Here is a 12,832-nt window from a genome sequence, read left to right as displayed (position 1 = left end):
AAATAAAAATTTAACTTCTACTCTGAATTCTTTAATAACCAATTGCGTGAAAGCCAAAATATCTTATTTTCCTTTGTATATTTTCTATTTGAAGGGATATATCGTAATTGTTGCGGAAGCGTTATTAAAGCGCGATTATTATGTAATGCGAGAATATATCGAATATAAAATTATCATAAATAAATATTCAATGTAACACATGCGCATTCATGGTATTAATATTCATACATATAAGCATAATTAAGTAATGTACTCACCAGAGATGATTTATTCGTCAGCTACTAGAACGATGCTATTTTTCGAGTGACTTTATATATTGTCGTTTTTACATCAAAAATGCTCGCCACGAACATTATACAAGCGTTGCAATTCTCGTTATGACGTCAAGTTTCCTGTTTCCTCACTGCAACCATATTAAATTATAATGTCAGAAGCGAGAAATCATAAATTTTTTTTTTACATGTGTTGAAATAAGTATTTTTTTATATGCTAATATTCACATTCAAATTGGTGACTAAATTGATAAAATATAGTCTCTATTTTATTGCTCTGCATTAGTAAATGCACATATACCTTCTCTATGTTTCTCCAATAAAAAAAGAGATCTTATAACAATTTAAGATTTATAGCTATTTATTAATCACATATCTTAAAGAAAATCTTCGATATGTTTTGTCAATTGATATTATCGAATGCGGATATTTGCATAAGACAAAACTTACTTATTTCAACTATTTGCAACGTAATTTGCTAATAAAAAAATTTATATGATTTCTTGCTTCTGATGTTATAATTTAATATCACCGCAGTAAGTGACCAGGATTAATTAATACTGATCATAAAACCGGATATCGCGATATTCCATCCAATATTACGTTTACATATTTTTTCGTATAACAAAAATTTGGACATATACATTTCCACATTGACAACGACACCGTCAGTATCACTGACAAATATGAATTTTATAAATAAAACAAACTTTATATATATATCTATATCTAATAATTATACTATCAACAAAACTACCAAATAAAGAGGGACAATACCGGGATATAGCGATCCAAAAGGGATTCGTAAAACAACTTTTTGGTTATATATTTTTTTCTTTTAACAGTATTTTAAAACAGTATTGATTAATTTTAACATTTTTGCAATCTCCTTGTAGGGTAAGGGAGGGAGAAGAAGATTCAGAATAAAAAAATGTTTTTCAGAACTAGAATTTGTTTGGCGTATTTTTGACTGTTAAATATTAAAAATTATAACGATTGCTCGATATTTCATTTGGTGAATATTATACTTTGAACAAATCAAGAATTCATCGTCTTACATTATCATAAAGTATAAATTTTGTCATTTTTATTCGACAATAAGGATACAGTATTATTATAAAAGAATTTGCAATTGAAGCATATCGGATCAATTTGCAACAATATATTGCAATACACATAATAATCGCATAAGCGCTTTTAGTGACATCATATTACATCTTTTGATTTTTTAAAGATTTATGCAAAATGTGTTGTAACTTACATTTTTTTTAGCTTCATTAATTATGATTTAAATTCCAAACCCAAGGATTGTACAATAAATGACAAGATGTCGGTACTTTCTTCAATCTAAAATAGAATATTCTCCCTATTATCTGATATTTTTAAAATAAAATCGATTGTGTGTATATATGTTTTAAATGCAAATTGTTTTACAGAAATATATATACTTACCACTTTCATGGTTGGTTTTCCACCTCCATGACCCGCCTTAGTATCTATTCTTACAAGTATCGGATTTTTTTGTTTTGGTATGTTTCCAAGTGTATGCTGAAGAGTTGCTATTAATTTAAGAGTATGCAAAGGTACGACGCGGTCATCGTGATCAGCAGTCAGAAGCAATGTTGCTGGATATTGTACATCATCAGGAGGTACTCTTACATTATGTAAAGGTGAATATTTCAACAAATTCTGGAAATGCTTAAGATCATCTGAGCTTCCATAATCCGAAACCCAAGCGGAACCAATAGTAAACTTATGAAAACGCAACATATCCATGACTCTGAAAAGATTTTAGTAGTTTTCGTTACTATACATGTCGCGCACGCATGACAGTTACAAAAATAATAAAAATATGTCAACTAACCCCACTTGAGCTATAGCTGCACCAAATAAATCAGGTCTTTGATTTATGCATACAGCAACAGCCAGGCCACCATTACTACCACCTTGAATCGTCAATTTTGTTGAAGTAGTGTACCCATTTTCTACAAGATATTTTGCTGCATATTGAAAATCATCAAATACATTCTGTCTATTGAAGAAACGTCCTGCATTATGCCATTTTTCTCCGTATTCACTATAACAAAGAATGCCATTTTTGAAAATTGATATTTTTTATATAAGTAAATTATTTTATAGAGATTTTCTTTATTTTCTATATCCTTACATACCCCCCTCCACGAACATTAGCGACAGCAAGTACTCCATTTAAATGCTGCATAAAGACAAGTCTCGTAACACTGAATGTAGGTTGAATACTTGCATTAAAGCCACCGTATCCATAAAGTAAGGCTGGCATAGTTCCATCCAATACAGCATCCTAAATTAAATGTTTTCACTGATAATTTTTAACATTGACGAGAAAGAAATATACAAAGATAAAATACATACATAAAAATTTAGTAGTCTTCAGATATTCTTAAGTTTCTACTTATTAAATGCTCACAGGCCACATTAATAATACAACACATTTAATATTTTATTGAAATATATTTCTTTTAATATACATACACTCTTTGTTACTATAAACATGGGAATTTTTGTACCATCCTTGCTTGGATAAAATATTTGACTAGTTTTATATAAACTTGCATCAAAACCTTTTACTTTAATTTCTCGCAATATCTATAAAAACAAAAACATAAGTTATCAAATCAATTTATAAATATGCTCAATATAAAACTTTTTATATAGTAATGAAATATTATACTAGTATAGATGTTTAAAAAAAACAGATACTAACTCGTGGTTCCTCTTCTTTTTTCAAATCAATTGTATATATGATGCCAGGGGTTAAAAATGATGTAAACTGATAAAATATTTCGGAATATTTCTTCTTGCCTGAGAATCCGACAACAGTACCAAGATCAAGAGGGAACGTTCTAATTATTTCACCAGTTTTTAAACAATGCAGTTGCAAAATATTCTATAAAAGATTCAATTGTCAGTATCTATTATTTACTCTAAGCTGTTATTCTAGACATATTTCGTGTATATATTTACCTTAACATCTTGTATATAACAAGCAACGAATTTGTCTTCATCTACAGCATCAGCCCAATCCAATACATTTTCAGGATGTTCTGGCAAAAGATCAACCCATTTGTCCTGTCCATAATCTAACAAATCTATAGCTATTAACTTGTAGTTAGGTGCATTTTTATTTGTGCGAAACACAGCTTTGGTACCAACATTGGTTACGTACTGAAAATATATAAGAAAGCAATAGCATAAATGTTACAAACAACAAATATAATAAATTGAAGAGCCAAGTATTTACTAACTTCATAATCAGCTTCAAGTTTATCAACAACCTGTGTCAATGGCAAGTTGTTACTTATGTCCATTCCAGCTTTTAATGGAGTAAAATACACTAAATTATCTCTGCAATCTTTCAGAGGAGTAACAATGAGCCAGTTGCCACAATCAGATACTTCTGCACCTCTAATAAAACAAAAATATGCATATTAAGTATATATACATAAAAAAATCAATTTTATAATTTGTTTAAATATTTGTTCTTTTATATTTGTGTTATATAAAAATATATAGTCGAATTTAAAATATTGGCATATCTGAATATAGCTAGATACATTAAAATTTACAAAATCTGTATACAAGATATAACATATTATTTTTTTACATGTTTAAATATAATATTTTATAGTAGAGTATTAGAAAAAAAAACTAAAAACTAAAATTGCAAAACTCACATCCTCCACAATGGTTCTTCAGGAAATTCAATTGCAACAACATCATCTGATTGCGATGTACCAACAATGTGATAGCATAGTTTTTGATTTTGATTACCTAAAGTTTCTGAACCATCAGTTTTTCCTTGTTGATCTCGATATTGTCCATAAAAGATGCCACGATTGTCGTGTGTCCATGTAATTGGTGAGAATTTTACTTTTTCCAAAATTTCTGGATATTTTTCGTCGCTTGTTAGCATTTTATAAAAAGACTAAAATTCTTAGCCAGATTGTAAAATATTTCATTTTCAACTATGATTTGAGAATGTGGCGGCACTTTATAAAACGCCTAGACGTTTTATAAAATGACGGGTTATGTAATCTGGCTACGATATATATATTATAGGAATGTTTGTATTGCTCTTTTATAGAAAATAAAAATATTCCTACATATATATAATATTATACCAGCTTTTTTTATAAAGAGAGAGTATTTACGTTTCAAAAAATTACGCGTCACCCTTAATCAGGTTTAATAACATCCGTAATTTTAAAACTGGCCAATTACAGCTATTATTCTGAAGAATGGAATGACTGTGATTGACTATTTTTAAAACTACGGATATTATTAAATTCGTTTATGGATGACGTGTAAATGTATTCAGTTATTCCTAGATTAACGATTTCACTAATTCCTTTATAGCTCCTACTTTCACATCTGATGCAAATGATTGAATTAATTAATCAACATTAGCAGTCTCGGTTTTTACGACGTTTAGTACACGATCAAAGTATGCACGTATCATTCTAGGGTCTATTTTTATATATTCTATTATAGCTGAACTAGCTGCACTAGTTCAGAGTTTATCTTTCTCCTTCCAATGTGCAGAGAAAAAGATAAACTCTGAACTAGTGCAGCTATAAAAAGCAGATCCCTAGTAGAATTACTCTGATAAATATATGTCTGCAGATTGATCGTATGTTAATTTTGCTTGACACGATAAGTATCGAGAATAAGTGATACATACAATGATTCGCAAAATCTTATTTTTTTTTTATTTCTTAGCATATACAGGCTGTCCCAGAATTAAACCGACAAACTTCAGGTGGTTGTAAAGGACACCAAAATAAACCAATTTTGCCAATAAATCCATGTCCACAAATGAGCCGTTTTGGCACTAGAGAATCAAAGACTAACAAAGGTAAAAATCTTTGAAACAAATTATTTATTGACTTACAAAATTGACTTGTTTTGGTGTTCTTTATAACCACCTAAAGTTTATCAGTTTAATTCTGGGACATCCTGTATAAGTTCAACGTAGTTGGCATTGCTATCCATGAGGAGACGGAAGGGTACGAAATGATAAGAGCCTGCTTATTAGTGGACTCAATAGCTGTCTCTCGAGTATGCGATAATAATTGATACGGGGACAACTTTGTGCGAGTGGTCCAACCGAAGGTCCGACGCATCATATTGCGAATATATGCAGTATCGTAGTCGCGATATCTTGGCAGTAAATATGTTATAAGTATAAGGGGGAATGGCAGTAAAAAAAGAAAGATTTAGTGTGCGTTCAGCTCGAAGTAACGCGACAGCTGATACGATGATTATTGCGACATCCATGATCGATTAACGAGCAACTGGATGTATCAGCTATGTCAAAAGTTAATAAATCTAATACACTTCGAAATATTCATGAACTTGACATTGCGTATTTAAAGAATTTTTAGACTTTAAAAATATAAAAATAATTAATTTATAACTTAAAGTAAAAATTTGCCCTAAATTAAAATTAAGAATAAGAATTAAAACTTTAATTTTCATAAATTTTTTACACACAGTCCCTATAAAATTTTCGTGGAGTATAGTTACTATAAAAAAGTTAGTTCGATATAAAATAATATTAACGATTTTGAGATTAAATTATATTCTATAAGGCAAATCTTTATTTTAATTCACAAATTATTTATCAATTTTATATTTTAAAAGACTAAAATGTTTTATATACACAATGTCACATTCATGATTCTCGAAATGTATTAGATTTGTTAACTTTTGACGTAGCTGATTCGTTCAGTTCCTCCTTAAGATTATTACTATATATTAGTTTAGTATTTTATAAGTATATTTTTTTGAGATATATATATATATATATAGTACCGCTCAAAAGTATTTGCCCATCTAAAACAATCGTTCTATAAATGTTAGAAACAATTAAAACAATGTAGTAATCATGTGAAAAGCATTTATTTATGTTTACGTATCTAATTACCAAAAAATTGTGTGCACAGTAATGCTTAAAACTAAATTTTTCCTTCATCTATGTGTCCGCCTTTGTTTTTGATTATAGCGTTACAAAGCAAAAATGAAAAGCGAAATGTTAACAGATAACTGAAGAATATTACGAATGCTTATTATGACATGACACAAACCGAATAAATAATGGAAGTTCGCATTTTGTCTCTAGGCGAATTCCAAGGAATGAGCTGCTGGTGTTTTATGATGTTTTCTATTTATATATTAGTGATAATCAAAATATTATTTCAAAATACTGCCTTATATAACGACGATACATGTGTACATAAAGAAAATATAGATAAAGTGCCAGCTAAGGCTTTTATATAAAAATTATCCACGAAACCGATGCGATGGTGGGCAAATACTTTTGAGCGGTAATGTATATATATGTATATACAGGGTAGGCCATTTTAATGTATCCACTGAAATATCTTAAAATCTATAAGTCAACTCCATGCCATTCAAGGGAACGCTCGTAAAAACGTTATAGAAGCAAAATGCAGGTCAAAAGAGCACTACGACAAAAAGGTCAACCCTCAGAATTTCAAGCCTGGAGATCATGTGTTTCTATTAAAAGGGCCGAAACCAGGCAAATTCGGAGACCATTACACAGGACCTCATGAAATACTGGAAATACTAAACAAAAACAATGTAAAAATTAGAATAAAGAAAAATAGTCGAGTCGTACATCCCAATCGATTGCGAATCTCCCATATTAAAACAATTAACGAACAACTGACTGCAAATAAAAATAAATAAAAAAAAATAAAAAAACAAAATAAAAATAAAAAAATATATATATATATATTAAATATACTTGCAACAAATAAAATGCTATATCAAGAAAAACTACAACACCTGTTAAGATTTTTTTCATCATCTTACCAGTTTGTGCATTCAGAAAATGGATAGTACTCCAATCAGAACCACTTTTAGATAATCCGTATGCAAAAATGCTACCATCTTCGCTAAAACAACTACTGGTAATTGCAACAGTACCATCTTCGGAAAAAGTATTAGGATCGAGAAATACTCTTGGTTCACTTTCAAGAGTATCTTGTACATATAAAACACTGCAATAATTTATTAACTTGAAATCTGCTCATAAACTTACATATAAAAATATATATCACGCGTTGTACCTTTGATTTTGTAAACCAGTATTTTTATAAAAGTAATATTTTCCACCATGTTTGGCAGGGCATGAATATTTTGGAAAATCCCACAACTGTTTCAATCGATCGTGAATATTGTCACGTGCTTTACACGCAGCCAAATATGGCTTAGTGATAGCATTTTGAGCATCGACAAAGGCTTTTGTTTCCGTCGAGTCTGGATCTTCCAGCCATCTATAGGGATCTGCTATCTAAAAATAAAAGTATATATCTTTCATATAATACAAACTACAAACTTATAAACTGCGAAAATATTTTTTCCTTAAAATATAGCTTGAAATATTTAAATCCTATTTATATAACAAAATGCCTTTCTTTACAGTCTTCATGCAAAGACTAATCGTTATTTGATTAAGACATGTGAAATATGAAAATATCAAGAGTCAAACATTCTTTATGGCTAAACAAATAGATATTTTCACAAATTAATGGCATCACTTTCTTCAAGATGCATTCTAACCTCAACGCCGTGATAATCATCGACGACACTTTCATCCCTGCGTGCCTCGGGATACTGTATCCTCGTCATAATACTGTTCGTTTTTTGTTCAGCGTTCTTCCGTGCACGATAAACCGCCGCCTAAATAAACACCAAAACTTCGTTAATGATATTTACACGCGCGCACAGAGTCTCTTTTCATAAACGTCAGTTGTCAGTAAAGGCCAAATGAGACCAAATATTAAATCACGTGAGGCGAACTGACACACGAAGTTTTCAAATGTAGCCCAAATAATCTTTCGAACGACAAATAGAGACGATAGATTCAGTCTCAATCAAATTTATGCGCAAACTTTTTTTCTACGAAAGGTGTAGAAAAAGACGCTAGTTAAGATCACGTGACACGTGACCGTCGCGACGTTTGCTGTATATTCCGAAAAGTCTGTACACATAAATATACATATGATGTGCGTATATATATAAATACATATATATATACTTCCATTCATATATAACGTATTGCCAATTAAAACTGCATTAATTAGCATTATGTTATATATGAATGAAAATATATGAATGATTCTTTAATTACTGCCCGTACTCCGTACTGACAATTTTTATATCGGAAGACACCAGTAAAACGCACTGAACACAGTATACGTATATGGGCGACAAATAATAACGCTTTTATGAAAAGAGGACGAGAGGATGTGCCTTTTGCGGTTCTACGATAATTCTTACAGATGCGGATGTGGATGTGGATGTCACGCAGCGTGCCAATTGTAAATTATTGACGGTTCCTACCGTGATGTTGAGATTTTTTAGCCGAAATCTGTTCAACGTGCGTATCATCACGCGCATCATCCTCTTCTCACATCGCACCTATTAAACCTTGACGTAAGTCGCGAAAATGTTTCATTTCCGTGGCGCGGTTTAATTCGAGCGCTCTTTGTTGCGAGATGATAGCTTTTAGTTTATATTTTTTTATATAAAATCAATAATATAAAAAATATATATGTCGTAGCCAGATTACATAATCCGTCGTTTTATAAAAGCTATCTAGGCATTTTATAAAGTGCGGCCGCATTTTCAAATCATGGTTGAAAATGAAATATTTTATAATCTGGCTAAGAATTTTAATCTCTTTAAAACGCTAACAAGCGACCTGCCACATTGTCAAACGTAACGATTTGTACATCGTTTTATATTCTGGTTGGTTCATTTCAGTCATTTTATGAACGGCGCATTTTTACCAACCTTACTTTATGTTACATTTGATAAAATAATCATAATAAATGTGATTTTTTTTATTTTTTCTCACGCTTATATTTCTTTTTATTATTTGTTTTCAAACATTATTTTCAAAAATTTTATTTATGTTACGTTCTATAAGTGTTAGAAACAATTAAAACAATGTAGTAATCATGTGAAAAGTATTTATTTATGTTTACGTATCTAATTACCAAAAAATTGTGTGCACAGTAATGCTTAAAACTAAATTTTTCCTTCATCTATGTGTCCGCCTTTGTTTTTGATTATAGCGTTACAAAGCAAAAATGAAAAGCGAAATGTTAACAGATAACTGAAGAATATTACGAATGCTTATTATGACATGACACAAACCGAATAAATAATGGAAGTTCGCATTTTGTCTCTAGGCGAATTCCAAGGAATGAGCTGCTGGTGTTTTATGATGTTTTCTATTTATATATTAGTGATAATCAAAATATTATTTCAAAATACTGCCTTATATAACGACGATACATGTGTACATAAAAAAAATATAGGTAAAGTGCCAGCTAAGGCTTTTATATAAAAATTATCCACGAAATCGATGGTGGACGAATACTTTTGAGCGGTAGCGGTATAAGCTATATTTATAAATAAATGTATATATATATATATATATACATTTATTTAAAAATATAGCTTATATATATTTATATGTAAAATCAATGTAATTTATTTTAACTATTGGCCAGCTTTTTTTTTTCTTTTTTTTTCAGGGATAGTTATGATAAACCAGATATAAATTACATGGCATACTCAAAAGCAAATCATTTACTGTACGCTGGTTGTGGCGATAATAACATATATATTATAAACTTGGATGACGGAAGAATTTTGAGAAGCATGCAAGGCCACACTGATTATATACACTGCCTTGCTATAATGTAATTATCATTTATCTATACCTAAGAAGTTGCAGAAAAGTATATCATATACAGTGTTTTTAAATAATTTAGAAGAGTTTTATCAATTTCAGGGATAATCAGCTTGCATCCTGCAGTGAGGATGGTTCTGTGAGATTATGGGATTTGCGTAAGAAGGAGAATACTAGCATATTAACGCCCCATTTAGTAGATAAAGTTGCTCGACCGCGACTTGGAAAATGGATCGGTGCTGTTGATTTTACAGAAGATTGGTTGGTATGTAATGATAAAAAATAAGAAAAGATATTTATATATATGTAAAATTTTTTAAATTGCACATTTGTGCGAAACAAAAATTTAGTTTGATCTCTAATTGTGAAAATATTTAATACTCTTAATTGAGAAATTGTAAAATATAAGTATATTTATAAAATATAGATATATAATTGATAGAGAATCAAAATGTAACTATAATTGACGGCAAATTTTTATTAGATAAAGATCAATAACTGTATAATTACAGAATATAAATAAAAAAGAAATTAAAAGAAGGAGAGGCGTTATTTAAAATAAATAATTAAATGTAATTAAGAAGAGATAAACAACAATTGTAGCCAATGTTATATTCTTTGCAATGCTTTGCATATACATCAATTTAAAATTTTAATTCTTATACTAATTATTCATTTAATTCTAGCTATGTGGCGGTGGGCCTAGTCTATCGTTATGGCATATGCGAACGATGGAGGCAGCGACAATTTTTGATTTGGCTGATCAAGGGATACATGTGGCGGAGATCTACGAGGAACGCGTGATTGCCGGTGGTGCGGCCGCTCATGTTTATCACATGACTTACCAGGGTGAAATCCTGGCCAAAGTACCAACCTCGAGTCTCACTGTATATAGTATAGTACATCAAGAAACACCACATAAGTTGCTCTGTGCAGCTGGTTCTTCGAATTGTATCGATATCAGTACGAATTTCAATTATCGCGAAATGATGCTTAAATTTGCGTAATATTTAGAATACTACAAAATTTTTTGATATCGCATAAAGGTTTTAATTTCTTATCGATCAGATGGATGGAATAACAGGTGTAATTAATGCTAGAAATGCGTTTTTTGTTTGTAATAAATATATTAGTAAAATATACATATATTTTTTATGTGATACAATTCTTCTTTTGTACAAATACATACAAAGGATATTTGCGCGATTTTTCTTTCCGCGGCAAAGTTAATTTATTGGTGGATTTGTTCCTTTGATAAAGCATTTTATATTTCTGTCTTTCCTTCTTGCTCTCTCCAAATCCAGGATATACATCTAGTTCGTTTTGACTTTTTCATTTAAATACATATTGTACAAGTACAAAGAACAATGTAAATGTAATTTGATTAAATTTGGAAATATTAATTAAAGCGTACATAATTTCGTTTAAATTTGCATGATTAATTTTAACACATTGACGAATCATTTTGCAGTTTAAACAGTTCTAAATATAAATTAAATCACTTTTGTGAATAAAATTTAATCCCACATAAAACATTTTTCTCCGTCATGATGATACATCGAGAAATATATTAGAGAAAAAAGAGAGAAATTAGATTATATTGCAAAACTTGAACTAATATTACATTTTCAAAATAGTAACTTCATAATCTTCAAATATTCATTTTAGCAATTAATGATTGATATTTTGTATTCTTTTTTCATCTCTAAATTACAATTAGGATATTTTTGTTTTCTTTTCACTGGAGCACAATACATTACATCATTAAAATTTTAAATTAAATAAAGAAGAGTAAAAATCAATATTGAAAAATATAAATTTAATAATAAAAATAATGATTTGACAATGAATATAACCATTCTAGATTGATTGTGCGCAAAATTTTATTTATTTATGCATAATCATGTGATAAATATGATATGCTGATAAAAGAGTGTAAAAAGAAGAAGAAAAAAAGTAATAAACAAAAACAAATTAATTGATAAAGCGGTGCAAAAAAAATGATGAAAACAAAATTACGAAAATGTAGTAAATATAAAAAATTTAAGAATTTATAAATATATTTTACAATGGGTTATGATAACACTTTTTCTAATTGTCACATGTAACTTATATAAAACATTTAATATTTTTGCAAGCGCTCCTGATTTAACTTATTATTTCTTATAAATTTTAAAACATTTTGTACTTTGATAATTGATAAGAAAGTATTAGTATTTTTTATTAAACTTTATATTTTTAAAATATATATACACATACACATACACACTCAAAATAAATACTGAAATTGTAATTTTGTTTTAAAATTACAATTAAAAATATAGAAGATATTAAAAATTTATTTATTATACGAAATTACAATTATATTCTAAAAAGGACTAAAATTCTTTATATTATATTATGTGGAATGATTTATTAATAGATAATAATTTGGTAATTGTGGTATTATTGCAAGAATATACATACTATTTCGAGAATACGATATTTGTATACGTGCGCGCGCGCACACACACACGCACACGCACGCACGCACACGCACACAATTCTTTTGTGAATTTCATGAACAAAGACTGTCCGTCATTGTTAAATAAATCTCATTTGACAAAAAAAAAATCAAAGAAAGCCGTGACCAGCGACAACAGCAGGGATGAATCCCTCTCTATCATCCCTAGAACGTACCCAAAACCAGTCACTTATGTGGTCACTCAACAAAGCGACTACATCGCCCTTGGAGACGGTCAGAGCATTCGCGGATCCTGCCTCATAATCGCTTCTGATCACTAGTAGTGTG

General features: G+C 29.7%; 3 protein-coding genes across 4 annotated transcripts in view; 1 reads left to right on the top strand and 2 right to left on the bottom strand.

Moving 5' to 3' along the window:
- LOC115245511 (platelet glycoprotein V-like) overlaps positions 1–397 on the bottom strand; it is a 50,174-nt gene extending 49,777 nt beyond the window's left edge. For both annotated transcript variants that reach the window (XR_003885557.1, XM_029823882.1), the window contains exon 1: positions 258–397. The gene's annotated coding sequence lies outside the window, so the exon portion shown is untranslated. The remainder of the gene's footprint in view (positions 1–257) is intronic.
- A 929-nt stretch (positions 398–1,326) lies between these two features.
- On the bottom strand, positions 1,327–8,759 carry LOC115245443 (prolyl endopeptidase). The gene is made up of 13 exons (XM_029823754.1): positions 8,619–8,759; positions 7,899–8,018; positions 7,406–7,629; positions 7,147–7,336; positions 3,986–4,209; positions 3,557–3,716; positions 3,276–3,476; positions 3,016–3,198; positions 2,784–2,897; positions 2,444–2,592; positions 2,137–2,349; positions 1,725–2,052; positions 1,327–1,619 (listed from the first exon to the last, which is right to left on the bottom strand). Exons 1-13 carry the CDS (start codon positions 8,739–8,741, stop codon positions 1,554–1,556), a joined length of 2,295 nt encoding a protein of 764 aa, XP_029679614.1. The 5' UTR covers positions 8,742–8,759; the 3' UTR covers positions 1,327–1,553.
- Positions 8,760–9,883: 1,124 nt separating this feature from the next.
- On the top strand, positions 9,884–11,449 carry LOC115245447 (THO complex subunit 6-like). Its single transcript, XM_029823757.1, has 3 exons — positions 9,884–10,051; positions 10,144–10,306; positions 10,728–11,449. Exons 1-3 carry the CDS (start codon positions 9,915–9,917, stop codon positions 11,046–11,048), a joined length of 621 nt encoding a protein of 206 aa, XP_029679617.1. The 5' UTR covers positions 9,884–9,914; the 3' UTR covers positions 11,049–11,449.
- The last annotated feature ends 1,383 nt before the right edge of the window (positions 11,450–12,832 follow it).

The sequence above is a fragment of the Formica exsecta genome, unplaced genomic scaffold (assembly GCF_003651465.1).
Source record: "Formica exsecta isolate Colony F162 unplaced genomic scaffold, ASM365146v1 scaffold98, whole genome shotgun sequence".
Taxonomy (NCBI): Eukaryota; Metazoa; Arthropoda; class Insecta; order Hymenoptera; family Formicidae; genus Formica; species Formica exsecta.
The sequence above is the reverse complement of the archived record's forward strand: the minus strand, read 5'-3'. Positions and strand labels throughout refer to the sequence as shown.